This window comes from Balearica regulorum, chromosome 7 (assembly GCF_011004875.1).
Source record: "Balearica regulorum gibbericeps isolate bBalReg1 chromosome 7, bBalReg1.pri, whole genome shotgun sequence".
In the NCBI taxonomy this organism is placed as follows: domain Eukaryota; kingdom Metazoa; phylum Chordata; class Aves; order Gruiformes; family Gruidae; genus Balearica; species Balearica regulorum.
Genome location: NC_046190.1, coordinates 30,495,915 through 30,523,341, shown reverse-complemented (window position 1 = coordinate 30,523,341; position 27,427 = coordinate 30,495,915). Strand labels below are relative to the sequence as shown.

The 27,427-nt window shown below is 39.3% G+C and overlaps 1 protein-coding gene across 1 annotated transcript in view; it reads right to left on the bottom strand.

The window, feature by feature from the left end:
* GLUD1 (glutamate dehydrogenase 1) overlaps positions 1 to 11,819 on the bottom strand; it is a 30,678-nt gene extending 18,859 nt beyond the window's left edge. Inside the window, exon 1 of the mRNA XM_075758733.1 lies at positions 11,272 to 11,819. Within this exon, the coding sequence (XP_075614848.1) occupies positions 11,272 to 11,704 (433 nt within the window). The 5' untranslated portion in view covers positions 11,705 to 11,819. The remainder of the gene's footprint in view (positions 1 to 11,271) is intronic.
* Between the last annotated feature and the right edge of the window lie 15,608 nt (positions 11,820 to 27,427).

Here is a 27,427-nt window from a genome sequence, read left to right as displayed (position 1 = left end):
GCCACTCCACTAATTCAAATTCGTTCAAAACACTTTTATGGAATAACTCTACCCCTGCAAGCTTGTGTGACCAGGCCACCCATCCCGCACCCATGTGGAAGCCAGCCCACACCTGCATTCCTTGTTCTGAGTCATTCAGCTGAACTGCAAGTGTGTGCTGACACATGGTCCAGATGCAAATTCAAACTGTTGTGGTCTCCTGGTGGCTCAGATGCAAAATGGGTGATCCCAGCCATCAAGGCAGTTCAAAACTGAGTGGAAAATGATTACACAAAGTTAGGGAGATCTGTCACCTGCCTGACTCCTACCAGTCTTCTCAAAATGGATTGTAGTTGTCCAGTAAATTGATTGAACTCAAAATTAAAATTGACGTATTCTGGAGGTAGCTGCAGAGTAGAAAATATTTAATCAAACTGACAGGTCACATATGCAGAACTACAGGAGCCTAAACATGACATTTAAGATCAATATGGTGCCCAAAGTCATATGGCCACAGAAAAATAAACATCCCTACAGCTATATGTTAGCTTCTATCCAAGGTTCTCCTACATCATTGAGCATATAACAGAACCATGAAGAATTTATTATCCCCACCTCTACTCCCCTAATCCTTGGCTGTAGGTTGTGCCAAGTTGCACGGTGGTTTGTAGCAGGCACAGAGTGTCCTTTAGATGCTAGGACAAGGCATCACAAATTTCCTATTAAGTAAAGAGAAGACCATATTCAGGTCCTCAGGAGTGAAAAAAAGGCCAGCATACATTATCCAAACTAAAGCACTGTGTTGCTATGAAAGCCATTCCTGAATGCTCTGGAAACAATCCCAGTTTGAAATGAACTGAGTGCTGCTCAAATAAAGCTGAGGGCCAAGTGCTGCTTTCTTATGCGAGTTCAATCAGTTAAAGTACTATGCCTCTGCAGAACAGAATTTAAATTTAGTTTGTACATGGGGAAGGGTGGTCTCCAAAAGCAAACTAACTAGTTTCTGATGTAGGTAGCTGTAAGGTGTTAATGTCTGTGCTTTCAAGAACCTTCTCACATGAAGTAATATTTGAAATTTAAGTGGAATCTACCAGAGCCAAACAGACCAGTTGAAGTTACAACACATGTGGGTTTTTTAACATGTCTTACTCCGATCCTTCAGAGGAGCAGTTATCCTTCTGTCAAGCCCTGAGCAAGAACAAGCACCACCTACGGCACTGACTGTCCTGCCTAGGGACATCGTTCCCTCTTGGTTGAGCAGCTACTCTGGGGACAGGCCTCATCTGAGCATTGCTTAAGCCAGCCAAGTCTGAAGCCACAGCCTATGCTGGGCAAAAATGAACCCTGCCCTTCCACCCCCAGCCGAACTAGATCACTGTGTATTTATTCAACCCATATATTTACTCAAACTTCAAGTTGCATACACAAAGCAGTTTTGCTATAGCTATACTCCTGCAGGCACACAAAATGTTGTTTGTTGACATATGGAAAGCAGCAGGGGGACTAAATACTTAGGGATAGTTATTTTGTACAGTTTTAACAGGGAAACAAAATACAAAAGGAGAGAGCAGCCTCTTTCTGCACATCGTATGGAAGATGGGATCTGAGAAGGTGAACAAGCAGCAGTTTAACTAGAAGACTCAAACACATGCAAAGCAGTTACATCTCCAGGTTCCTTGTATTACAGTCAAGGGTTACTATAAAGTTTATAGTAAAGTTTACTGTAATAAATATTAAACTTTTTTACCAAGGGAACTAGGGAAAAAGCCTCAAGACTAACAAAGTACTGAAAGGCTTTCAGCTGAAATGTCTTTGTCACCCATGTACATAGACCAGAACAGGGAAAACTTTTAGACTTGAGACTGAAACTGTCCTTTTCTGGACAACTTCATATTTTTGACAAGATTTAGCTTCTTTTTAGCTTTTTAAATAGCTTTAATTGAAATGGCTTGTCTGCTGGCTTTATCTTCATAAGTGGGAGGCTAGTAAATTCTGAGAGTTGTGCTGACTTCACTAGCCTCTTTGCTTCAGCTTATCTGCTAAGAACTTTCATTACAGTGTCAGGCATCGTTCAGGGTGTGGATTCCAGGTTCCCTGACAGGCATGGCAACTTTTTGCTTCTGTGGCACGAGTGGATGACATTTAACATGCATTAATGTTTCATTCCTTTTCATAATTTGGCCAGTTACTGTTTTCCAGGAATTGTAATTACTCTACAGGAGGCCCATCTCTTGACAGGGAAGTTATTTGTGCTAAGCTGTTAGGACTGATGAGAAGCAGGCATCTGAGAATGCTGTACATTCCATCTGCAAGGGGATGCACAAAGATAAAAGACTTAATTTCTATTCTATTTGGACATCAGTGAAATTTATTTTGACAGCTTCCTAATTTGGCAGAAGGAGAGTACTGCCATGCATTTGTATGGTTCTTTTGGCAGTGTTACTATGCATTCAATAGCCTGAGTCTAAAAATGGACCACATACACAGAGAGAATACTGGGTTTGTTTTTTTAAAGATTCTTAATACGTAAGAAAATGAAAGTCACTGCTACGCAGCAAGATTATAATTTTTATAAACCCTGGCAAGTCCCACACAGTAAGTCTCTGGAAACTTATGACTTTTACAGCAAACTAGCTACAAAAAATAGTTTGAATAAAGCCTCAAGTTACAGTGTGACTCACTGCCATGGAAAATACTTTTCACTGGAAAACATACAAATTCTTGTTCTAGTTGAGAATTCTCTTCCTTTGCCACACCCCAAGAAGTGTGCTGAGAGACACTTTGTTTTTCTAAGCACAAGACCTATCAGATGAGGAAATGTTTTCATTTTAATTTTGTTTTATTACTGGTCAGTATAAAGAGAAGGTTTTATCATCACATTCAAGTGTCTTTGCTTTTAAAACTTCTTTTTTATGATCTGTATTTTGGAGATCTTATACTTCAGCCTGTTACCTCTTGCACTGAGCCCAATAATTGTTTTGATCAAAGTAAAATTTGCTCATGATTTAAGCTTAGCTTCTTTCACTTTTCCAAAATTGAGGTAGGAAAGCATTTAAAACACACTAGTATTTTGTTATATAAATGTCAAAGTAGTAATTATCAGCAAGATTGTATTTTGGATTCCATGATAATAGCAGTCAGTTACTATTTTAATCAGCAGGTTTGTACTAAGAAGTGTACTAACAGGCATGTAACAAAGATCTTGATTTCAGAGAAAACTGGCTATATATCCTACTAGATTTTATGTTGCACAGATTTCAGTATGTTCTGTGATGTTCAGTGTGTTTATTATGTTTCCTTAGGAAACATGGTATACAAACCCACCAACTTTCAAGGACAATTACTGCCTTTCTAGTATGCCTAAAAATCTACATTTAGGGAAGTTAGTGTAATTATTTCCTGATCTTCTAGTACACTGATCTTAAATGGTACTATTTGTGTATTCCCTCACCACTACCGACCATAAAGTATTCAAAAACAAGTCTCAAAACTAAACAGTTGCCATAGTAACAGTTCAGCGCAAAACACTTGGTAAACTACTCCTCCTGCACTAAACATCTTGCAAATCTTAGCAAGTCTCTCAAGTTCCCCACAACCTGGAACAGATTTGCATCTCAGCCTGAATCATTAATATGTAACCGAGGCTTTTGTCCTGCTTTGACTTCAGTGTTTTCTTCTAGATGTGATCATCTTTTGAACTTTGAAACTAATTTGGGTCCTTTACAGATGACAGTTCTTGTTAAGATGGTGCATTTGTTCTGCTCACCTCTATTTGCAAAATGCTTGCTCACCAGAACAAGCGTTTCAGGGCAGCAACTATCCTACGCTACCCATACAGCACTCAGCAAGACAGAGTTCATGATCTCCTTTGAAAGCTTTTAGGACTGACTACAGCCATATTAACCTCCCAATTAGCAACAGTGTATTCTGCAGTGGCTTTGTGGGTTAACAGCCCTGTCCACAGCTGATATTACATCCAGAGTCTAAAGGAGCTTCAGTAAAGATGCTCACCTTGTTCAAACTGTTCAGCTCCAGCATTTATTGCAATGCCTTAGTTCCTTAATGTTTTAACTCTGGATTATGTGTAACATTTTAATTTAGATGAAGTTTGGGAAGTTAGCAAGTGAGACTGTGATTATACTACTGTCAAACTCTATGTAATCATTGACAACAAACACAGTATAAACAGATCTTCCAAGCAATCCTTAGGCTCTTTCAGAACAAGTACATTTTTCTAAATCCAGAAAAACAATGCAGCCTTCCCTATAAGGAAACTGCTTAGCCTTATTTAACCATTTGGAAAGTGGGGTAAACAGCACAATGACAAATTTGTAATTATTGAAGATGAAGAAATTCCAGTCAAACCTAACAAAGCAAGATGAGTAATTCAGTGCTGAAAACAAGAACACTGTACGCCAATCAGCAATAAGAATTACTCATTCCTAAATTCAATTCACTAACTGCCAAGAGAGGAGATAAAAATATTTATCTCTTCCCACAAAGCATTAGCCAGCTATAACCTGGGGTGGGAAAGAGATTCCCCTATGGACACATCCCACCATTCTGATTTAACCACAAGTATCTATTTGGTGACCATTAAGGTACTCAACCAGACAGAATACTTCACTATACCACTTCTTGTACACTTTTAATAAGCTGTACTTATACTTGAAATATACTTAAACATATATGCATATGTTTATTTCATTCCATGCAGAGAAGAAAACCTGAGAATATTCTCTAGTAAAAAAAACCCTGTGGTGCATTAGTAAGATCCTGTGTTTCAAATGCAAATATGGTAAATTTAGCATATCACCTGGCATGCACATATCACCTGAACTTATGCTCTTAGAAATATGGTTATAAAGTAGAGTGTCACCTGTAGAACTACATCAACCCTACCTAAAGGATTAGGTTGTTCATTAAGCCACACTCAACACTGTAGTAACAAGGACTGACACAGAGAGATGCAGTAACACTACTTCCATGCAGATATTAATACCACATGCATGGCTGTGTGCAGAGGGCGGAAATAACACACGAGTTGGCCCTGATGAGTCCAAATGCGATAGGAGCCACAAAACAATAAGCCACCATAGTGCTGACATGAAGCAGGCAAATTCCACTCTCTGCCTAAGAGTTTACTTCCTGACAAGATGGAGTTGTTGCAGTTCATGCAACAAAGAATACCTGCTAGGATGACCCAGAGTGCAGGAGGGAGGCTATCACGCAAGAGATTCCCCTCCTCAGTCCCTCCAACATGTGTTTATCCAGAAAGCCCAATGCTGAGAGAGGTATGATCTCTCTATAAATAGACAAGGAGCCAACAGTAGCAAGGGAAAACAACTATTTAAGATCAAGGACAAAGCTGGCTACTGCACAAACACTATGAGCTGATTATATGAAAAAGCTGAGACTGAAAAGATTCATAGCCAGAAGAGCAAGGGCATTGGTTCCTGCAAGAGTATCAGAGGTAAAACCACAAAACTGGTACAGGTTCACTGAGAACTGCAATTAGTTTATTAAAGGACAGCAAAAGCACAGGACACTCATTCCTAGTCTTGTGGGTTTTTTTTCAATTTGCAATTTAAGTATATATCCGCTGCTGTACTAATTGTAAAGTTAGGTACACTACAATAAGAAAAGAGAAACCTATGAAAATAAGGCACTCATATAAGCTTTAGCTATAACACTGCAAGCATTACCACAGTTACGCTAATTACCTTTTTTCCTGTAAAACTCTCATATTCCTTTGAAGTTAGATCAGTTTCCATGGTTTATTTCAGGTTACAGATGGTCTATTTTACAGTTCCATCTGCTGCATGGTCCCTAGGGTACATTTCCGTGTCTTACCCTCTGAGACCCCTGGTCCAAAGACACAACCTCAGAACTTTCATCCATGCATGACTTAAAAAAGCAAAGCCACCAATACAACCCCAGGATAAAAAGAGCTCTGCTGAAGTGAAGATACTTTATAGCACTATTTCTCACTTTCCTCACTTACAAAAGGGAATAAACGATGTCACAGTAGCCAAGGCAACACGTAGGGTTGTTCTGGTCCAACTCTTGTATGTAAAGCTTTTTCTTTTGCAAGTAAGGTTACCATCATGATGTACATATACTGTTTCAGACAAGGTAATGTGTACAACAGCAGCTATTTGGTGACTGGGCACTGAGATATGCACCAGCCTTAGACCTCTGCAACTGGAAAACTGCAGCAATGATAGCACAAATAAATGTCACCTTATGCAGTAAGAAGCTTATTATCATGAACTCATAAGTCAAGTGAGGAGGATAAATCCTGATAGGCAGAAGAAAAGCAGCCAAAATCAGAAGATAGCAAAGTTCTGTAATGCAGAATAGTTCCTTCCACTAACCAGCCAAAGCAGCACCACACAGGAAATCAGATTCATTCATCTCCAAGTCAACTGAACAAATAAACTAAGAATCATCTGTCTCTATATACAGATAGTGAACTTTGAAGTAACGTATGACAAAGCTTTTCAAAATGCCTATGCAAGTGAAAGTCAGACTAAATCTAGTCTAGAACTAAAGATGGTGTTAAAGCCTTTCGGAACTGAGGGAGCCATTGAGACTTGGTTAAGGCAATTTGGGTGAGCATAAACAAAAGGTTAGGCTGTTTCCCAACTCTGATTCATTTGGTTTCATTGATTACAGACCTGTTGGACAGTCAGTTAACATGAAAAGGCTTTAAAAAGTTTTAAAACCACTTAATAGCTTTATCCCTGTAGTAAATGCTGCCTAACAAACACGGAATCATTTCCATACTACTAAGCAGGTAGGAATTCAATAAGCTTATTCTTATCTGCACGTTGGTTATTTTCACTATTCTTTTCTCTGAAACTGACCTATTAATGAAAACAGCCATCAACAACCACAAGAAAAAGGAGCATAACCGGTATTATACCTCTCATAGAACCTGGTAAAATTATTTACAAAGATTCATTGTTTTAAGTAGGAATGGCCAGAGTACTTTTCAACAGCCATCCGTATTCAGCCATCTCATTTCCTGTGCCTTGTTTGGTTTGTTTTAGTTCTTTAGGCAGCTGTCAGTGCAGTGAACAAGAGCAGCTGTGGTTTCCTGTTAGTGCTGGCCACTAGCACGCAAGTCACCGCATAAGCAAAGGAAAGAGTGATCTGACCCACAGCATTACTTCAGCTACCACGCTGCATCAATCCAGTTATATAAATGCTAAGTTTGGAACATAAGCAACTTGAGTTCCAACACACAAGAAAATTGCTTATCTCCATGTTCTCAATGGGATGAGGAGGCTTCTAGTTAATTTTCCTTTCCAGCAAACAGTTACATTGCAGAAAATAGAGTCTTTAAAACCTGGACTTGCATGCTGGACATACTGCGAGGCCTACCACTTAAATGGGTATGTTCATGACCATTCCGTAAAGATTCCTAAAGCACAGAAGAGAGGCACACCAAAAGAAAAAGAATTGCCACCTTCTCGAGTTGTAAAGGTTTGCAACCCCCAAAGTAGAATTAAGGATTCATTTCTACAACAATAAAATAGGTAAGCACCACAGGATGCAACAAGAAATGTTATTTCCGAGTTATCTCAACGAGGTGGAAAAACCTCACAAGTTATAAATCGGAAAAAAAGCATGTTTCTCTACTGAGAGCCAGTTTTCCTGAAAAGCTCTGCTCTTGACCCAGTGAAGAATCACCTGCACTACCATGTAGTGACTACTGTGTCCAGTACATCAGGTTGTCTTGTGTTTCTACACCTGTTTTGCAGGGAGAGAGGAGAGTAGGGTAAGCCACTAAATAACTTCCTTTTTTTATTAAATATGCTTTAGATTGTTAGAACTAGGGTATTAAGAGCATTGTACTTCTTAAATAGAAATATGACAGTCAAGTTTCCCACCAAGGTGTAGAAGTTTGCCTATGCAAAAAATGTAAGACTGCTTCATAAAGATCAACCTCGCATTAAGAAGTTTGGCATTTTCCAGACTTGGGCTAGACTACTAAACAGGGGTTAAGGTTTCACCCTAGAAGAGAATAAGCAGGCAAAGAAATTGAAGATGACATCTGTGACAGAAGGAACATAATCTAACTGCTGTAATGTTAAGCTAAAAACATTCAGTAGAAACAGAAGGTGCTGCTAAAGTGCAGATAATTCAAATGTTTATTTAGTCTCAGTTCCCTCAAGTAATTGAGCTGTCTCCAGGTTTAGAGCATTTAAATCAAGATTCTTTAATTTGATTTACAGTATAAATTCTTCATTAGCTCATGGCTAAATCTCTAAATGAGTTTATAAGCAAAAATAGTGTACAGAAGTAATACAATCATTAGTGAAGGATTTTGGTATGGGTGTATAAAAAGAAATTAGGAACTAAATTAAAGGAAGACAGTCTTTAAAAGACCTAAAAACATTTGTTTTCCTGCATTTCATACTTGAATCTTAAAGTGCACTTGATTATTTGTCTAATCTGCATATAGAACAGTATTCAATATTCTTTAAACAGCATCTTATCCTTCAGCTTATTAGTAATAAGCTGGGCATACCATGTACTTTTCCTACAAATGTACTTAAAGATGTAAAGCCAAATTTGATTACAATTGATATAACGTGTAAACCTCAAGAAATACAAGAGATGAGCATTTATAGTACAATGCTCCTTAGAAGAATGACAGAGATGACAAAGCATCCCTACTTGCTAGCGATTACCTAGCAGTAACTAAAAGCTATCTTAGTACAAAACACAAATCCTTCAAAAAAAACGTACAACTGGTATGGGGAACGTTATTTTTGAAAATTTTACTTTTCAGTAAGTGCAAAGTTAAACTTCCCAATTCTGCACGTGAAAATATCTGGAAGCTGTGTTACTCCTGCTCTGCAAGCCTTCCAGATGCCAACTCATGCCTTCTTTCAAAAGGTGGCTTTATGTCCCTTGGTGCTTCTTGCTGGTGTGAATTACTCGCATCAGACTCTGGACTCCACAGAGTGTGAGACACTCACTTGAGCAAGTTTTCCTGTATCGTACTATTATGGAGTCTGAGTTGTATTTCATTGGGCTTTATGCTATTTTCCTTGTGGAATCTACCAGATTCTAGTTTAAAAATCACTTTTAGACAAAAGTTGCTGGTGCATTTCCAGTGGATCCAATGTACCATAAAGGCAGAAATATCTTTACCACTCCTTTTCTTTGCAGTGTAAGTAGAAATGTTCTACTTCCTCCCACCTTTTTTCATAGCAGGTTTCAAGCAGTCGATCTACACTTATCACATGTCCCATTTAAATTTAATACAAAGCCAGGTCTGTCATCTGATAGCGAGCAAATTCCTAGAGAGCATTAGAAGGTGAAATCCATTTATGATCACTACACTGAAAAGAGTGGAAAGAAAATATCATTTGCAATTCCTTCCCTAAACCCATTGGGGGTGGGGAGTGGCACAGGAAGAAAAGGACAAAGTGTTGAGACACAGTATTTACTTTAGCTGTCATTTCCAACTGCCTTGAAATTTACAGCTGTAACTTTCCATAAACGCTCCAGTGCTTGCTCCAGTGTCAGTGCAGACAGGCATAAGAAATGCTACTGAAAATCAAGACATTCTCTTGAGGTTCTGCATCAGAATCAATCACTCAATTGGTGTTTTTTGATCATGTACAGAGTATTTTATAACTCTTTGTTCTGAAAACATTAATTCTTTCAGTTCTGAGCAATACTAATGTGAAATATTAGAAGTTATCATATGTTAAATACTACCTTTTTACTTCATTTGCCACTGAACTGTATTTTATTACACAAGCGGGGATCTTAAGTGTTACACAGGCTGTACAGAAAAGGACTTCTTGTAAGCAGCAGCAAAAAGTAACTTAACTTAAGCAGTGACAAAACACAAGTGTAATAACAATCAGTATTTTAAAAGAATTTATAGCAATGCAGAGAAACAGCAGCTCCACAGAGAGTAAGCTTCAGCCATACCCAACTTCAGCTACAACTAAGTCTGATGCCAGTAACTCTTGTTCCAAGTAATCACCAGACGTTTTGAGTTAGCCTCTGTTGGGTAAGAATTAAACATGTCACAGGATGCTTACTACATATTTGATTTTGGAAAGTTAGGAACTACATTAACAGGACAGATTATTTGTGCTGCAAAGAGAAAAATTCCCATGTCATATAAACACACCAGCTGAACTGATTATCAAAACCACCCTCCTACTCTATTCTAGAATAAGTCAGAGGTCTTCATTGATAAGAAATCAGAGAGAAAATGTTGCTTTCTGCAACCATCATTATTTACCACAAAGTTGGTGTACGCTGAAGAAAAAGAAACGTATTTACAGGCTAAAGAAGCTCTGGTTTAAGACAGTCCTGAAATGGTCTCCAATACTCAACTGTCCACAAAGATCAGAGCTCCCGAATAAGTTATGCTGAAGTGCATCTGTGTTTGTTTTTCAAGGAAATGCCATCTATCCCAGACTGAAAGGGAGTTTAATTCCTCTGAGACCAAAGCTGATCCCACATGAGCTCAGCTCTGCTCAGTCCCCGTGGGATTCACCCTCCCAGTCCCCTGGCACAGGCATGCCACTGGCCTCACCTATACCAAATCAGCTTTCCGTGGAAAAATCACTTTTGGCTCTTCCTGTGTATCCAGACGGTAACTGGGAAAACTTGTTATTTTTCTCTACTGACGTTTTCTGGGCAAGCATGCTTGTTTTGCAAATACAATACAATGTTAAGGGACGGCTTCTCCACCTCCTGCCTCAAGAGCAGACCCTTCAAGCGCGGAGTTTCCACGCGTTTTCCAACAACCACAACTGAGGTTTGAGTCACACCGGCTAATTACACAGGCTGCCCTCGCACCCTTTGCCTTGCCTGGCCAGCGGTGTCTGCGGCCAAGCCGGTGCCACCGGCCGCCGTGGGACCTTGCACCTAGGCTAACCAGGAGGTCACGCGTGGGGAGCCCGGGCAGCAGACCGCCGAAGGGCCGAGTAGGAACCGCTCTGCTCCTGGGGCCGCCTTCCCTTCAGATACCAGATATCGCGGGTGACAGAGGGAGGCTGCTGCTGCCTAGCCTCGCCAGAACCGTTGTTAACGGTCGCTGGCCGGGCGGGCAGTGGGGAGCCAAGCGTCACCCCACGCACCCCGCCCCGGTACCTCAGGGAGAGGAGCGCGGGAACCGCCCGCCCCGCGGCGGGAGAGCGGCCGCCGGGTAGGAGAAGGGCAGGGCAGCGCCGCTGCGGGCACGGCCGCACGGCCCTCCGCGGGCCCGGGCACCGGGTGGGCGGGTATGGGGGGGGCGGCAGGTCTCACCTCCCTTGCAGGGGGTACGGTGCTGGCTGTGCTGCGCCCGGTAGCCCTCGATCACCTCCCACTCGCCGTTGTCGCGCTTAATAGGGAAGGAGACGCTGAGCACATGGTTGCAGGGCTTGATGATGCGGAGGATGCCGCGGACGCGGTGGCGCCGGTCCTCCATGCTCTCTCGGGTGCGCAGCCCCTCCACCAGCTTGTCCTCCACGATGCTGGCGCCGCGGTCGAAGAACCCCTCCACCATCTTGAAGAAGTTGGGATCGTCCTCCTTCTTCGCCGCCTCGCAGTAGTGTCGCCGCGGGCACCGGCCCCGGCCCCATGCCGCCGCTGCTGCCGCCCCGCCGGCTGCCACCGCCGGCCCGCCCGGCTCCGCGCCCGCCAGCACCGATCCGGCTGCCAGGCGGGACGCCAGCAGCTCCCCCAAGTAGCGGTACATGGCGGCGGCTGCCGGCGCTTCCGCTACGCGCGCGGACGGGAGCAGCGGGGTGCCGGTGGCGGATCCCGGCGCTGTGGCCACAATAGGCGCGAGGCGCCGCCGCCGCCGCCTTTAAACGGCCGGGGGGGGGGGGGGGGGGGGGGCGACAGAGAGGGGCGCCGGGGGGGGGGGGCAGTAGGACGCCGCGCCTTCCGACTGCGCCTGCGCCCCTTCCTCTCCGCCCCGCCCCCGGCGGGATTCGCGGAGGGGAAAGGGGGCGCGGCGCGCGGGAGTCTCGCTATGGACGGGACGGAGGGGGTGTGGCGAGCATGCGCGCTGGGGGCGGTGCACGCCCCCCGCCCCTCCCTACTAAGCCGCTCCCGTCCGCAGGGTAATGGTGCGCGCGCTGGTTACGGGTGTTGGTGGCTGCGCGCGTGGGGCTTGGCTGTGAGGGTGGAGGAGGGCGCGGGCGCTCCCGGCCGCTCCCCCTACGGGCTTCGGTAGGTCGGCGGCGGGAAGGGGCGGCCGGCTGGCCAGGCAGGCAGGCGTGTGTGTAGCAGGCGGCCCCGCCTCACCGCCGCTTCCCGCCGGGATCGCTTCCTTTTTCTCTTGCGGAGCTGCGAGTTACTGCGCGCTCGCGCCTAGTGCGCGCGGTTGTGGGCTGCCTCTCCCGCTGGTGACCGTTAACGGTCGCTGACGGGCGGAGACTGTCCCTCGCTGGCTGAGGTACTTCTCGGCTTGTGCTTTGCTCCCTCGCCCTGCTCTGGGAAAGCGCAGTTGCTGGTGAAGAACCCGGAGCAAGTAGCTTTCCCTACAGCACAAGTGTGCGCCTCTAGCCGGTCTCCAACGCCGCCTCCCCGGTTCTATGCTCGGCAGGGCTACTGGAGGGCTCTGGGCGAAGGAGACTTGGCCTGGCTGTCGCGTGCCCTTCTGGAGAACTGATTTGTTAAGATAATATAATGGTAAATAATAAAAACGTTGTTTATTAGGTTTTTAATGCTTGCCAGTTCTCTCAGTATATCCGTTGTGTTCTGCTATATACAATGAAACCCATGTTAAATGCATTTGTGCTTCTCTCTTACTCTGTCTTGGGTGGTACTGACCTGTATGTTTCAACTCACTTATATAAAAAATAACAAATAGCTTTTTTTAATGTAAGACACTTCTAGCCACTTAACCATCTATATTTTTTAGCATAACTGGAAAAAAGTCTGAAATGGTGCAGCAGTATTTGTTTGGAAAATAGCACAGCTGTTTGGATCTATTTTTCTTTGTCTTCAGGCTGCATGAAGAAGAGAAAACCTTGAAAACTTTGTCTTCTCTTTTGCCCTTCTGGGCAAAAAACCCGCGGCCTCTCCTGCTGCGAGTACGAATACACATAAGGGTACTTCTGCATAGTGGAGCATACAAAATTCTTTGGGGAAAGTACAGTTTGTGTGAAAACCCCTTTTGAAGGGAGCCTGTTAAGAAAACCTAGCTTATCTGCATGTGTTTGATTGACTCCAGTTAAATGGGGACAGAAGCTTCAAATTGGTACTGTGCCATCTGCTAATGCAGCTGCTTTGTCTACTCAGGTCTTGGTCCGTTAAGGGGAGTTGCTTGATGTGTAGCTTGGACTTTTCAGTACATCTCTAAGAATGTTGTTTTAAGCTGTAAGGTCTGCTTTCAGGGCTTGGGAGACAGGGTATTGCAGCATTCTTGCCACATTTGTTTTAGAAGAAATAAGCGATTTGTTCACTTTCTGTAGGACTGTGCTGCTAATTGGAAAATATAGGGGTTTTTTTTCTGTTCAGGCATGTGGGAGACCAATGTCCTTAGGGTGGGAATAACCAGGAAGTTCTTTATCTCTATGGGAATCACTCTAACCACTGTGGACATCCAAGGGTTGTGCTGCAAGGCTTGTGGGAAAGTAATATAACTTTTGTGTGTATTTGTCAGAAGGAAGCTTAGTTACAGGCTCTTTCAATACACATAAACTTTTCAGATAACTGATACTCAAATTTTATCTTGATTTCATGTTGTTTCTGTATCCTAAGATTCCGAAGAAGTTGTCATAAGGACCATGATTGCCTCTTATCTGTAATGAGGATGGTTTGTAACCATAGTCTAGAGAACAAAGATCCTTGATAGCAAGTGATATGGAAACAAAAGCAAGAAAGAAGCTTATTCTTATGCGGGTTGGTTGTTTGGGTGTTCCCGCAGGGCTTCAGAAACAAGCTTATTTATGTTTTTCTGTATGTGCTGAAGGTGGTTTATAGACAACTTCTATTGTTTTCCATTTTCGGTTCACAGAACTGCAATGTTCTCGGTGGTTCTGTCAGTTTTGAGCCAATACTTGATTTCTATCATTTCCAGGTTCTCCTTAGCTAAAGCTCAACTTCTGTACAAGCTCTTAACTTTTGTAAATGTGTAGGAAAGAAGGTGGTGAAAGCTATTGTGGAAATTAGTCCTTATTAGCTAATTATTTTTGCCTGGTTCTGTACGTTATTTGCAATACTATTTCGCAGACACAAAGGTTGAATGAATCAGTGTGTTAAATTCCTTAGTCTTTAAATATTGTAAATGAAAAAATAGCACTTTTTTTTAATGAAGTCATGTGTACAATTTACAGGTACTTTACCGACCTCAGCAGGTCTCTACCACACTTTTGTTTGCTTAAAATCCCTTGTGGAGGCAAGAGTAACCCTACTGCATGAGGATATTCAAGAAAAATAAGAACAGGAGTCATATGTCCTAATCCAATCTTCTTGTACGATAAGTGGTAAGCAGTTGAAGCAAAAAGCATTTGTCAGAGGAAATTAAAATTTACATTTTAGAATTAGTTTTAGTAGGTGTGAAAGTGGTAATTGCAATAATAAAAGATTAACTGTATCTTCTTTGTTCTTGTATAGCGTATGGGGTACCAGCAGAAGATTCACATTTGAGTAGCATCAGTAAAAAAAAAAAATCCCTTGGATGAAGTAAAAGGTAACTTCTTCTCGTCTCAACCAGAGTTTATTATTGAATGTTGGTCTTAGACCTGCATCTGAAGAGAGATACACAGAGAAAACTTGGTACCTGTGTGGTAGGAATTGTCTGTATGATTCATGGGCTCTGCAACAAGGTTATATGTAACTGTATATACATGATAGATTGATATAAGTTTTTATTTAAAATCTGTGAAGTATAGGTGAGGGAGACAAGTTGATTTAATTTCAGAAGCTTCTTCTAAAGTATCTTTATGTATAATTTTAACAGATTATTTTTATTATATATAAGAACAATAATAAACACTGTATTGTGCCTTCCTGAAGCAACCCACAGTTTTAAGGTGTAAACTATAATTTTCATACCAGGTAGAGTCAAATTTACTCTTTTAAAGTTTTATTGAAAAAGTGATCTTAGGCATCCAGTGCTTTCTGCTTTAATCCATTATATTATTTGAAGCTTTAGCTATTTGAGAATATGTAGGTGACTAAGATAATCTTTCTTCCTATGTTTAAAATCATTAATAGCATCATACATGGAAAATATGTTTATTAAAATTACAAGTTCACTTAGGTTCAGCTCAGTGTTCTCTATCAAAGTTTGTCAATTTGGCTAAAATGTTCCCAGGATGTACTAGATTCTCAGCAGCTAGGAGAGCTGTCCCTAGTTTGCATCCCAGTCTCCTTACTGGCTTGCCAAAGTAGGTGAGAGAGAGCAGAGAAGCTGGAAATTAGAGATCCTCACAAGGCTCTGAATAACTCTGCACCTAGTCTGGCTAAGCCCTTCGAATCCAGGGTAACCCTGGAATTGCCTCCAGTTCAGAGGCTCTATGGTCTGAACATCCATTAGACAACAAAGTTGATCCGTACAGTGGGGAGAGAACAAATTCCTTTGTGATAAACAAATTTTCTTCTGGGAACAGAAATGGATTTTGAAATATTCCACAAATGGAATTAAGTTGTTTCAGCAAGCTTCATTTTAAGCTGTCAGCCATACATATTACATGAAGCATTTGGCAGTTCCTAATCTTTGCTTAAAGAATTGATTGAGGTAAAGTCCAAATATTGGTAACACTTACATTTTTTCTAGTGATTCCAGAAATAACGTGGCAAGCTGTAAAACAGAAGTTCTAGCCCAGTGGGATAATTTAGAATATTACACAAGTCAAAGCAAGTTCTTGTTCCCCTTTGAATTGCCTATATGAGCAACTATGTTTCCTTTCCTCATTTTACCAGAAGTAGCAAAAAAATGGTTATTTTTCTTGTACTTAAGTGTTATGTTGTATTGCTTTATGTAGACCTTGATAGTAAAACTAAATAGCTGAGAGCTGGCTTTACTGTCTCATCCCAAACTGTTGCTGAAGGAAAAACTGTTCAGCCTCTGAGTTAACAGATCTGTGGATGGTTGAATAATAGTTACTGGGAGAATGGAAGGATGTGAATCTGTCAGGAATACTCCCTGTGGTCCTATTCATATTCCTCTTGGTTGAGATCCTGTGCATGTGTCTGTTAAATAGAAGCTATACAAGTAGGCAGCAAGTATGTAGGACTTCACAGTAGTCCTGCTGCATTGGACCTGCCTGCATAGTGTGACAAAATATGTTAAAATACTATCAAAGAGCAATCTAATGCTTTTGCAGGTCTTTAGCTAGAAATATTTCTTAATTTTATGGATTGTATTTTCCACCTTCACAATGCTTTTAAGTGAAACTTCATGTATAATTATTTTTGGCATGGAATGTGAAAGTAGAGAAGAGATGGCTGTTTCTTTGTCTGCAGGAAAATGTCGTACCAGCACTCAGTCTTCAGAATAATGGGGGAAATGTTGATAAAGCATGTGGTCTTTTAAATATGTGTATTTTTATAAAATCAATACACTACAGTTTAAAGAATCTAAGGAATCTAATCTGAGCCTAATTTCAATTCCAAATTTGTGAATAAGTTGTTATACTCTATTTATCACTTAAATCTGAATCTATGTGCCACATTTCTTGGTTATATTCTTCCCTTTTATGCCAAGCCAGTACATGATATAACAGGGATGGAATGAGAAGTGTGGTGCGATTGTCTAGCTTTAGGGTGTTGCTAGAGGGCTGGCTCTGTAAGATGCTGTTACAGGCAACACATCAATTAGGTGAATCCCAGAAGATGACTTTGACTTGTGACCTGCCTATACAAGCATTTTTACAAAATGGACACTTGACTAGAAATCTGTTTCAGACATCTCTTTACAACAAATTAGAGACTAGAGCTGACAAAAAGGCATTTTACTGGCAGTGTAAGGTGTTGATACTTAGAAATATTGGCTTGGAGACTAAGGGGGAGTCAGCTGAATTTAAAATTCTAGTGAAGACCTATGAATGCTGTAGCTGAGGTCCATAAGATAATTTTTCTTTCCTTTATAAATAGGTCCAGCTGTGTTCAGCCATACCAAAGCTGGAGAGCAGACTGGCAGGTTTTCTTTAATTGCTCCCTTTGCCTTGATACAAAAGAACCTGAACTTGGTGGTTTTCCAGGCAGGCTGCCGAAGTTAGATTTGTGCATGCTGCAAATCTGAGATGTGCTTTCTGTAATACCTCTTCTCCAACTCTGTGGCATCTGGATTATTTTCTGTTGAGATAAAGACTTTAAAGCTTTCAATACTTTGTGTTAATTAGATGCTTAGGTACCTGTGGTCTGATTATTTAACATTATTTTTGTATTATTCATTTTAACTATTTTCATGATTGCTGAATTCAAGTATAAGCTGCTAACATCTTGTTCATATATAAATAGTAACTTTTTGCCTGTCTAGCACTGTAAAAGTAGCAAGTGAAACCCATAAGTGTACAAGTAAAGTTGGAAGGTTTAGCATGGTAGGGACTTTCTTTAGGAAATGCTAAAGTGAGTTATCTGGAATGTGAATTTCACAGGGGTTCCTAATTCTCTCAGTGAAAGGTACTTGAAAAACCTTCAGTAAGTGGACTAATTAGCAACATTTCAGAGCAGGTGTCCGAGGGCAGTTTCTTGGGCTTTTAAAATGTTAATAATTCTGCTGCATAAGTCAGAAAATATTGAATAAATTCTGATAACTAACTACCTTATGAGTAAATACAATTTTGATTGCCATGAAAAGTGGTGGTGCTTATGTTTATCAGCTTTAAAGACTGTCTGTCTCCATCTGTTTATATTGTTGCTGTGCATGATGACTGAGGTTGCCAACTGGTTACTTCAGCTCTGTGACAGAAGAGATATAAAAAGCTCTTCATGTATACAGGAGATAATGTCCTCATATCTTGTTTAGACAGTCTGTAGATATACGAAAAATATCATGTTTTGATACTGTTACTGCCAATATGTTACTAATAGGCATTTCCAGGTAATATAACTGAGAAATATAAAATATGTTTTTTATACCACTTATTTCCTGTAATGCCACTTCTGGTTTTCAGATGGGTAGGACAAAAGGTAACTTTCTCTGGAGCCTGCAGATTTGATCTGAAGCTTACTGAAGTTGGTAACAAATTAATCTGATTTCAGTTACCTTTCAGTCAGCATGGCCCTTCATGAAGTGATATAGAGTCTTTTGCAGGTCAATGTGAAGTCTTTTCTCTTCTCAGTTCCTCTATCAGTGAGAATCTGTTAAAGCAGCTGTTTTGCGGTTTTGTGGAGTAATCTTTAGCTCTTAATTGGTTTTTCCTCATTTCTAGTTTAAAAGACAAAAGAGGGGATGATACTTACCAAACCCAACACATTTGAGATTCCCATCTAACTGTTAAATGTGTTTGAAATTAGCTGATGCAAAAAGCTAGTTATGGGAAAGCTGGCAGGTATACAGGCATAAAAACCTTCACAGGTGTGCACTGTGAGCATACAAGCTTTGTTGCCTTAAATAGGGTTAGGAGGGAAAGTAGGTACTTCAGTCAGTTTATTTCCTGGAAATTACACTGTATTTTAGTGAATTGCTCTCTATTTTAGTCAACACAGCAAACAGATAGTAGAAAGTATCGTTTGCCAGGAGTGAACTAGAATTGTTTGAAAGTAACATTGACAATTGAAATGAATGGTTTTTGCAACTCTTGGTGGCCTTGGCTGTCTGACTGAAAATTATACCTGAGATCTTAACAGCCTGGAATCACAGCATCAGAGACTGCAAACCAGTTTTTTCTTGCTTTAATAGTCAATTGACAATCAGAAGTTGTTGACATAAGCAAAGTACATATTGTTTAAATAACAAATGTTAAAGCTTTGGAAAAGAAGAACTGGAGAATACTAGTCTCCTGTAGTGCTTTTCTTTGCATTTCTGTTAACAAAATCAATTGGGGTTGTATATCAGGAAATTCCAGTAGTACACTGCCTAGTATTTTTTCAACACATTATGGATTTCCTAAAAATCACTGGTTATGCTGGATACTAAAAATCTGTATGTGATATCTTTTCTTGGTCATCTTTTCCAGACCTAAAGATTTTTCTTGGTACCCACTGGATGTAGAGATCCAGTGCAAAATGTCACTGCTATATAGCTCATCCCAGAGGAATCTCAGAATGGGAAAATAGGTCAGAATAAAAAATATTTGTTTTAATTAAGTTGTCCCATCTTGACCACATTTGAACAATTTTTGAAAACACTATATTTTAAAAGTTAAATATTTTTCTGGTCCTTTTGGTCTGTTTTCTAGTTAAAAAACTTGGTTTATTATAATGTCCTTCTGTGGAGAAGCTGGAATTCCTTAAAATCACATATTATTTATGGTGTTTAGGTGCCCATATGGCAGTCATGTTAAATATATAGCCATGCAGCGTCAGACATAAGTGCCAGCTTATGGAGTTGTGGGAAAACCTGCCACAGACAAAAATCTGTTTATCCTGAATATCTTCTGGAGGCGTTGTTGCGGTCATGGTTACTTGTTGCTGCTGTGGGAGCAGTGAACACCTTAAGGACCAAGGATGGGGTGGGCCTAGTAGTGTCCAGAGAAGTGGGGAGCATCCAAGGGATATTGGCAGTTGACATGAGAACAGTTTGCACGTGCTGCCATAAACCCTCAGCACTCCTATAGAATCTGATTTGGATAAACATTTCTTTTAATCAACATCTGAAGATTGTGTGCTGTTTAGGTTTTTCTTGATTATTATTTATTGTCTAATCTTGATGGTGTTGGCAAGATAATGTCTAATTTATCTGTTCTACTTCTGCTTTTTCGTTTAAAAGTCAGTAGGTTGAAGGTAAGCTTATTTTGAAATACTGGTAAGGTAGAGCCTCAGCACATCATCGGTAACAGATTTTCTGATGTTGGAAGGAGTATTATATTGCTGTCATCTGACTAAATGAGTTAAAATTGTGATGGAATTTGTAAAAGCTTATCTTGATTTCTTTTGTTTTGTCTTATCAGTTTTTCAGATAAGATGGTGCTTGCCTTTAATTTTGTAAAGGAAAACTAGCTGGCAATCTAAATAATGTATGCTTTTGGATTGTTCACAATTATTAGAAACCAACTTTCTTGAACAGTGTATGCTGTATGTTCATCTCAGATTTATAGTCTACTCTAGCATTGTGGCATTTTATGTAAATAAATGTATCATTGGGCTATATAAGCAGAAATTGAGTTTCTTCATGTGACAAATACCTCATGAAGGTAATAGAGAAGGAAGGAAAAAGAAGCCAGTCTCCTTCATTGTTCTGTTCCCCCTGTATACTTTACGCCTCACCTACCAGTGAACCTGCACTTGTAGTGCAAGGCCATTAGTGTTATTTAGGTTTAGGTTTAATTTATTCTTGTTTATTACATGGCTAATTCAGTGAAGGTTATTTTAAGCCAAAGAAATTAATGGGCCTGTTAACTAAAAGAAAAGATATTGTATTTGGCAAAACATTGTATTCTCATCACCCTTTTCTCCCCAGAGTGTATGAGTCTTAAAGTCACATCAGAATATAGTGTGCTACCACAGGACTTTGAATTTTAAAGTCATTCTTAATGTTTTGAAAACTAAGGCTAGTTGTATGGGTAGGTTCTGCACAATACATAAGGTAAGAGAAAACATTTTTCAAATATTGTGTGAGGTTCAAGAACTAAACCAAAAAAAGTAACACTGGGTGCCCTGTGTTAATACCAACTTTGAATCATTTGATTATTTTATGCTGGTGTGAGCCAGCACCTAAGACCTCAAGTAAGGAATAAAAGCCTTTAACTGAGGAGGACAATGAATCTTGTATTGCAGGAAGAGAGAAAATTGCAGCTATAGAAATGGGCTAGCTAGAGATGATGAATGTTAAAATCTCAATAGACAAGCTAGAAAGTTGAGATGAAAAGGATAGCTTTGACTTATCAAAAAGACAAAGAATTAATCACTGGGGAATGATAGTGCAATGTTTAAAGTATGAGTATGAAAGATTCCTACAGAGTGTGTTCACCATTTGTTTCAGCTTACTGTGAGAGTCAAAGTAAATTACTTAATCTTTTCTAACCTGAGTTCCCATAAGAAAAACAGATGATAATTTTTCCCCTACTTAAAGGTATGGGGAGGACAAATACATTAAGTGTCATTTGGAACTGAGCTGCTTATGCAAACTTGTATGGTCCTCATATCTGAATGAATATAGGTCAGAAATTACAAAGCATGGACAATAATTATTCTCAATGAGAAACTCATGGAATTTGCTTTTCTAGTAAACTGATAGTTTTTCTTTCCTGTCAAACTTAGGTTTTCTCAAGAAATACAGGAAAGTCTTAGGTTGTCTAAGTGATAAGTAAAACCCTTCTTCCCTTGAATGTTTATACTTTATCAGAGCGTATTACATTTACTCAGTTTTTTCCCTGTTAGGAACAGAAACATGAGCTCTAATGGAACTACAGTTCATTCATTTTATGTTGAAGATAATGAAAAATATAAGTTATGTAGGATTTTCCTACAGTCTAAAAAAAAAATCAGTCTTTCAGCAAGTCTTCATTGAGCAAATAGATGACAGGTGAAGAGAAGGTAATATAACTTGACCTGTGACTATATTTGGTTATAAAAATTTCTAAAATGCCAGGTAAGGTGAAATTACTCAATAAACAAAGGAAATAGATACTGGAATTGGCATGATTTCTTTGGAAATGTGCCAGTGTAGATATGATTGTGCCTTTTTGCTGAGAATGTCAGATCAACATCTTTAAAGCAGTGTAATTTCTTGAGCTTTGTCTGCACTTTTTTTCCCCTATTTGGTTTTCCAATCCTAGATCATAAGAGAATATAAAATCTGGAGATGAGATGGACCAAGGTGACTATCGGATCTTTAACTCCAGGGACTGCTAATTCTAATTGACCTGTTGAGAGTACAAACATAGCATTTTAGCTATTCCCTGGTCTTCCTATGTGCAGAAATGTAACCCCAGTGGACAAAGCTCTGACTTCTCAGGTGTGAGACTTTCATTCCTACAGTAGGATAATCAGTCAAGATCAAAGCCCTTGTTGCATCAATGCTTGTAAAGCACTACTAATCCTAAAGATAAATGACAAACTCTCTTCCAATAGTACTGCTCTTGAGATCTAGTTCTTGACCTGAGAAGTCAGTATTTCTTCCTTTGGATAATGGGATTAGACTACTCTTGAATTATTATACTGTTACTAGTATGTAGTGTGATGGCAAATTTCTGTCATGGAGCCTGGAACCAACTAGGAATCTAATGTAATGTGGAAAACCCTAGATAACTTTTAAATGGGAACTGCTTCAGTCCCTGCTATGCTGTATTTTTATTTATACTAGATGAGCAGTTGAATAGGTCAAACCCCATTCTTCCAAAGTCTCAAGTAAGGTTTCCCCACTCCTTTCTAAAATAATGTCTACAAGAGTGAGATTTTTTAAAGATAAGTTTTACTCAACGTATTTTTTAATGGTCTTTGATTTTTATGATGTTTGCAGTCTTAAGAAGCTGGGCTCTGATTGGAGAGGAAAAAACTTTGCATAACACCACCATTCTATACAAGAGTACAGTACAAGTGGCTTTGCTTTGCTCAGCAGTGAAAGATACTACTGATGGACAGCCTTTCTTTCCATTTTTACATACCCATTGAAAGTCTGAGATTCCCACTAAACAGTGTGTCTTTTTGGGGTACCTGAAGAATGGTATCTGCATAGAGTAGCTTTCAGGATCAGGGCTTCAGACTCAAAAATTACCTGAATTTAAAATATAAGTACTTGTATTCTAAACACTGTGTTTCCCAGGTTAAAGGGGTAGGCATAGGTAAAGGAAATTGACAGCTGGTTCCCATTTGGGATTAGAATTTTACTTTCCTTGAGAGCTGGTGGAGTAAAACTTCTCAGCCAAACTGAGAAAGGGGCATCAAGTAACACCATAATGTATAAAAGAATTACTGTGTAATCACACTATAGTTCTTAATTCTTTTATACATTATTGTGTTACCTCTTCTCTCTCCTATATTTGCCTTTTTTAATGAGGAATACAATTTAAATGACCACTGCTTTGAATGTTTTTTTCCCAGCTTCATCAAATCAAGTACTTGCACTTGCTTATTTTGTGAAGATTAAAGCCTTCAATCCATACCCCATCACTTACTAATTTTTTTTCTCACTGTGATCTGACTATTCAGCTTTCTGCATGATTTTTCTGTTGGCAGCTGCAGTTCATATATATTGTATAATCTATTGTAATGTACAGCTGTTGAGAAAAGCTTTCAGTTAACATGATAGTATTTTGGTTCTCACTTGTCAGTGAATACCTTCTACTTAATGAATGAATACTGTCTTTATTTTGGGAAAGATGCCTTCAACTATTTTTTTAATTTGACTTCCATACGATAAACTGAATCTTCATTTCTTGCTTTTTAGCTTTGTGCTGACAATGTGATAATTACTTTGGGTTTATGTATATTTATTTTTATTTTAACTTTTAGATTTTTCTTCTGCTCCAGTGTTTCATAATGATTAACATGAAATGTTGCTATATTTCATTTAATATTTGTTGTTATGAGCTCATGGCTCCTAAACTACCATTAATTTGGATGGTACATTAGTTTTAGCTGCAAGATAAAGCTTTATATATATGTATCTATAGTGTAAACATCAGTATAGCTCTTGCAATGAGATGTCGGATAACTCAGAACATTAGCTAAGATAGAAAAACTACTGCTTTTTGAATTCTTCTTTCTCTGGTCAGTTGTAAAGGTTACTAATCTCTGGAGAAAGATAATAGGTCGTATGTTTAATATAATAGCTTTTTGGCTTTCTGCTTTACCTGCTAATTTTAAAGTCTTTTAAAGTAAGCTCATGTAAACCAGTCTTAATGTGAAATTTATGGGAAGGACAGCCAATGTGTATTTACTCATTACCTGTTATATGCTTGATATTACAATAGCTGATTATTTACATTTCATGTACTTCCTAACACAAGCAAGTAAAATCTAGAGTTACTCAAATCATTAGCTAAATAAGAAAATAGTTTGGTATGGGATGGATAGCAAATTCCCTGTATTTCTTTACCTCCCTGCATTAATCATAATTTGCCTCTAATTTTCATCTTTCAGGTCTTTACAGAAGATAAAATTTCACCTGTGTGCACATGAAGCTGATGTACCATAAGTCATACATAGTTGTAACTGTCTTTCCATAAAAGTATGTCAGTTGACAGAGAATAAGGGCAGATTACAAAAAACTATTCAGAGCTACTTTTAGTACCAAACTTATTTGTGTACTGGGGCATTAAACAGAACTCTTCTTAAAAAGATAAATTTCTAAATTGACACTGATGTTTCTATTCTATATGAAAACTTACTACTAGTGTTATTTAAAATATTTTTCTGAAGACTACTGTGATTTTAGCTTTGTATATCAGCTCACATGGTTGTGTGGATAAAAATTATGTTAGAAGACTAGTAGCCACATTGGCCTTGTGTCATATTGTTTCTATCCCAGTAAACATCAAGTATAGAACTTGCAACATCTGGTAGACAGAAAAAATTGTGTTTGCAAACAGGATTACAGTTTCAGTCTGCAAAGTATTCAGTAAACTGAAGTGAGCATTTGTTAAATCTGTAGTCTTTCCTCATTACATTGAATTATACTCAGAAGCAATTTATAGTTTTACTTCAGCTTGGAGCAGCTTTTGCATGATGAATGGATAAACAGATAAACCTCTTTAGTTTCCATTCTTAACTCTTCATGCTTTAGGAGCTTTGAAGGTTACACAACTTAAAATTTCATGATTCCTTCATGTTTATTGTTGGTTTTGCCAACATAGTTTGTTGATTTGATCATCTAGAGTATCAGCTTCTCTCTGGAGAAAGGTGCTTTTTGCTACGTGGGTTGCTGGTGTGTGTGAACATGGTAAGTCTGTGTATACTTGGCTGGACTTTCTCCCAAAGCACATGATGGAACAGTTAGGGTGGGCAGAATTTTAAAATGGTGAGGGGGAAATAAATGATGTTGAAGGCTTTTCAGATTGGCTTCGAGTCAGGCAGATAGGGCTGGTCTCAACTCCTAACTGTAATGCACCTCAAATGAGAACTATGTAGTACTGCAAGTAATAATAATTTGTAAAAGTTATCACATTAAAGGCAACTGAGTGAAGGTACACAGCAATCATCATATTAGCATGGTACAGAAAATAAATGAGTTATTGCCTCTAATGTAAAAACAGTGAAGAAAATGATACATCTTTACTGAGAACATAGGTACAGAAGGTTTTTATCAGTGGTTGTGCTGCTGTGCACTAGGACTGACAACAGTAGAGCCCCAAGATGACTTATAACACCATACCTTGTGTGGTCTGATTTTGCTTGAGGTGTTTTCAGACAGCTGAATTATCATGGAAAAGGGTAGATGTATGTGCAGGCCATAAATCAATGTTTCAAGCATTTTGTTCACAGGTTTTGTTCAATTGTGATGATTTCATTTCACTTTTATGGGCGTAGTAGGATAGAAACTGATCTACAACTTTTTGAACTGTAATCCAATTATTTTGAATAGCTACTGTAAGTGCATTGCTGCCTTAAAAGTCTGAGAGAAAAGTTACCCCTTTGAAACAGGGAAATTTGCATCTAAAAGGCACCTTTGGCTCAGTCAGCTGTGTTGATAGTTACTCAGTGTCACCTGTTCTCTGTTAAAGCTTAACCAGTTTGCTAAACTAACATCTATCTAAACCATTGAAATGTAAAGGTTTATGTATTAAAAAGCTAATGCTAATTTCCTTTATGTATCATATCTTAATTTTTTGCTAGGTAAATGCTAAAGGACTTTAAAACACTATTTCTGTTCCCAGAAGTTTTTCTGTAGTTTTCACTAACTTCAAATACTCTGAAATTATCTTGATTTTTTTTCTGCAGTGCTCTAGTAAATTAACAACTTTACTCCTTAGCTGTAATATGTCTGAAAGAGCACTTGCTTGGCTGGCATTCATACAGTTTTATAAAGTTGGTAGGTATGTTGCTTCTGTAGCCATAATAGTCAGGTGTGTGCAGTGAACCATCTGTGGTGTTTGTAGTGCTATCCACTATTGTATGGAGCCAGCTTGGCCCAAGTCTGAAGGTTATATTTCCTTAAGGGAGCTTTATCTCTGGAAAAAAAACCCTCTTAATTCTCTCAGCTTCTAGATACAGGAGAACATCTTCTTCAGTTGTTAAGGCTGAAGTGTATTCTTGGAGGGGGGGGTGTATGTGTAGCATGTGTAACAGGAAGATCCTAAAATAACTTGGAAATTTCTTTGCACTTTTAAGAACAAAAATACTGGAGATTTGGATATAAAAGTCAGTACTACCATGTAGTTAACATCTGTCAGTGGTTTTGTTTAAAACACAACGCTCACATCAGGAGCTTGTGTTATGAACTTTCCTTTTGAGACTTTAGATTTATAGATATTTTGTATGAAGCCAGCTTTCATCTTCCTGAGATATGAAAGTATTGGGGACATCAGCTATTCAGTATATCAGTTTGCCAGTTACTTTGAACCTCACAAAAATACACTAATGATACCACATGAAGGATGTAGTTGTATACTACAGAAATAGATAAAATGTGCAGAATGTGGCTCAGGGTAGGGAAAGAGTAGAAAAGGTCTGGTGCCATAGGCTCAGTCCTGTGAAAAAATACTTGCTGTTGTTTGTTTACAGGACAGTTAAATATTTGCTTTTTTGGAGAGATGCTGAATAAACAGTGAGGAGGTAAATGAACTCTGGATGGAGCTGTTGGTCTAACAGAGGTCTTGTGGGCTTGTATGCCATCTGGCTGCTTCTGGAGCTGCTTGTGTAGTTTCTAGTTTTGCACAGCCTTGAAGCACATCTTGATCTAGTGGTGACTTGCGTGCTCCTAATATGACTTCAAGTGGATGGCTGGTTTTTTTTAGTTAACAGACATCTAACTTGAATTTAGTGATGCTGACAAATGAAAAAATACCCCACTTGCCTTAAATACAAGAGGAAGTGTGACTTTTGTTAGTCTACTGCTAACATATCTGCTTGTGAAAGGCATTTTATTAACATTTAGTTTACTTAAGTGTACTGATTTATCCCACCTATGAACGATACCTTTTCAACACCCTGTCTCCCACAGTACCAAAGCACTAGCACAGTCTTACCTACAGCTGTTGTCAAAAACATTGATGATATCCCACTTTTGTCTATGAATGTGCAGTCAGAATAATTTTTTTAGTTATAAAACTTCATCTTTTTTGAGTGAGACTTTTGTAAAGGTGAGAAAATAAGTGGTGGCTTTGTATTGTAAATATATATTTTTTTCTTACCATAGCGTGGAAGCCACATACAATACGGGGGAGTAAATTCTCTTTCCCAAGCCACTACAACAACTACA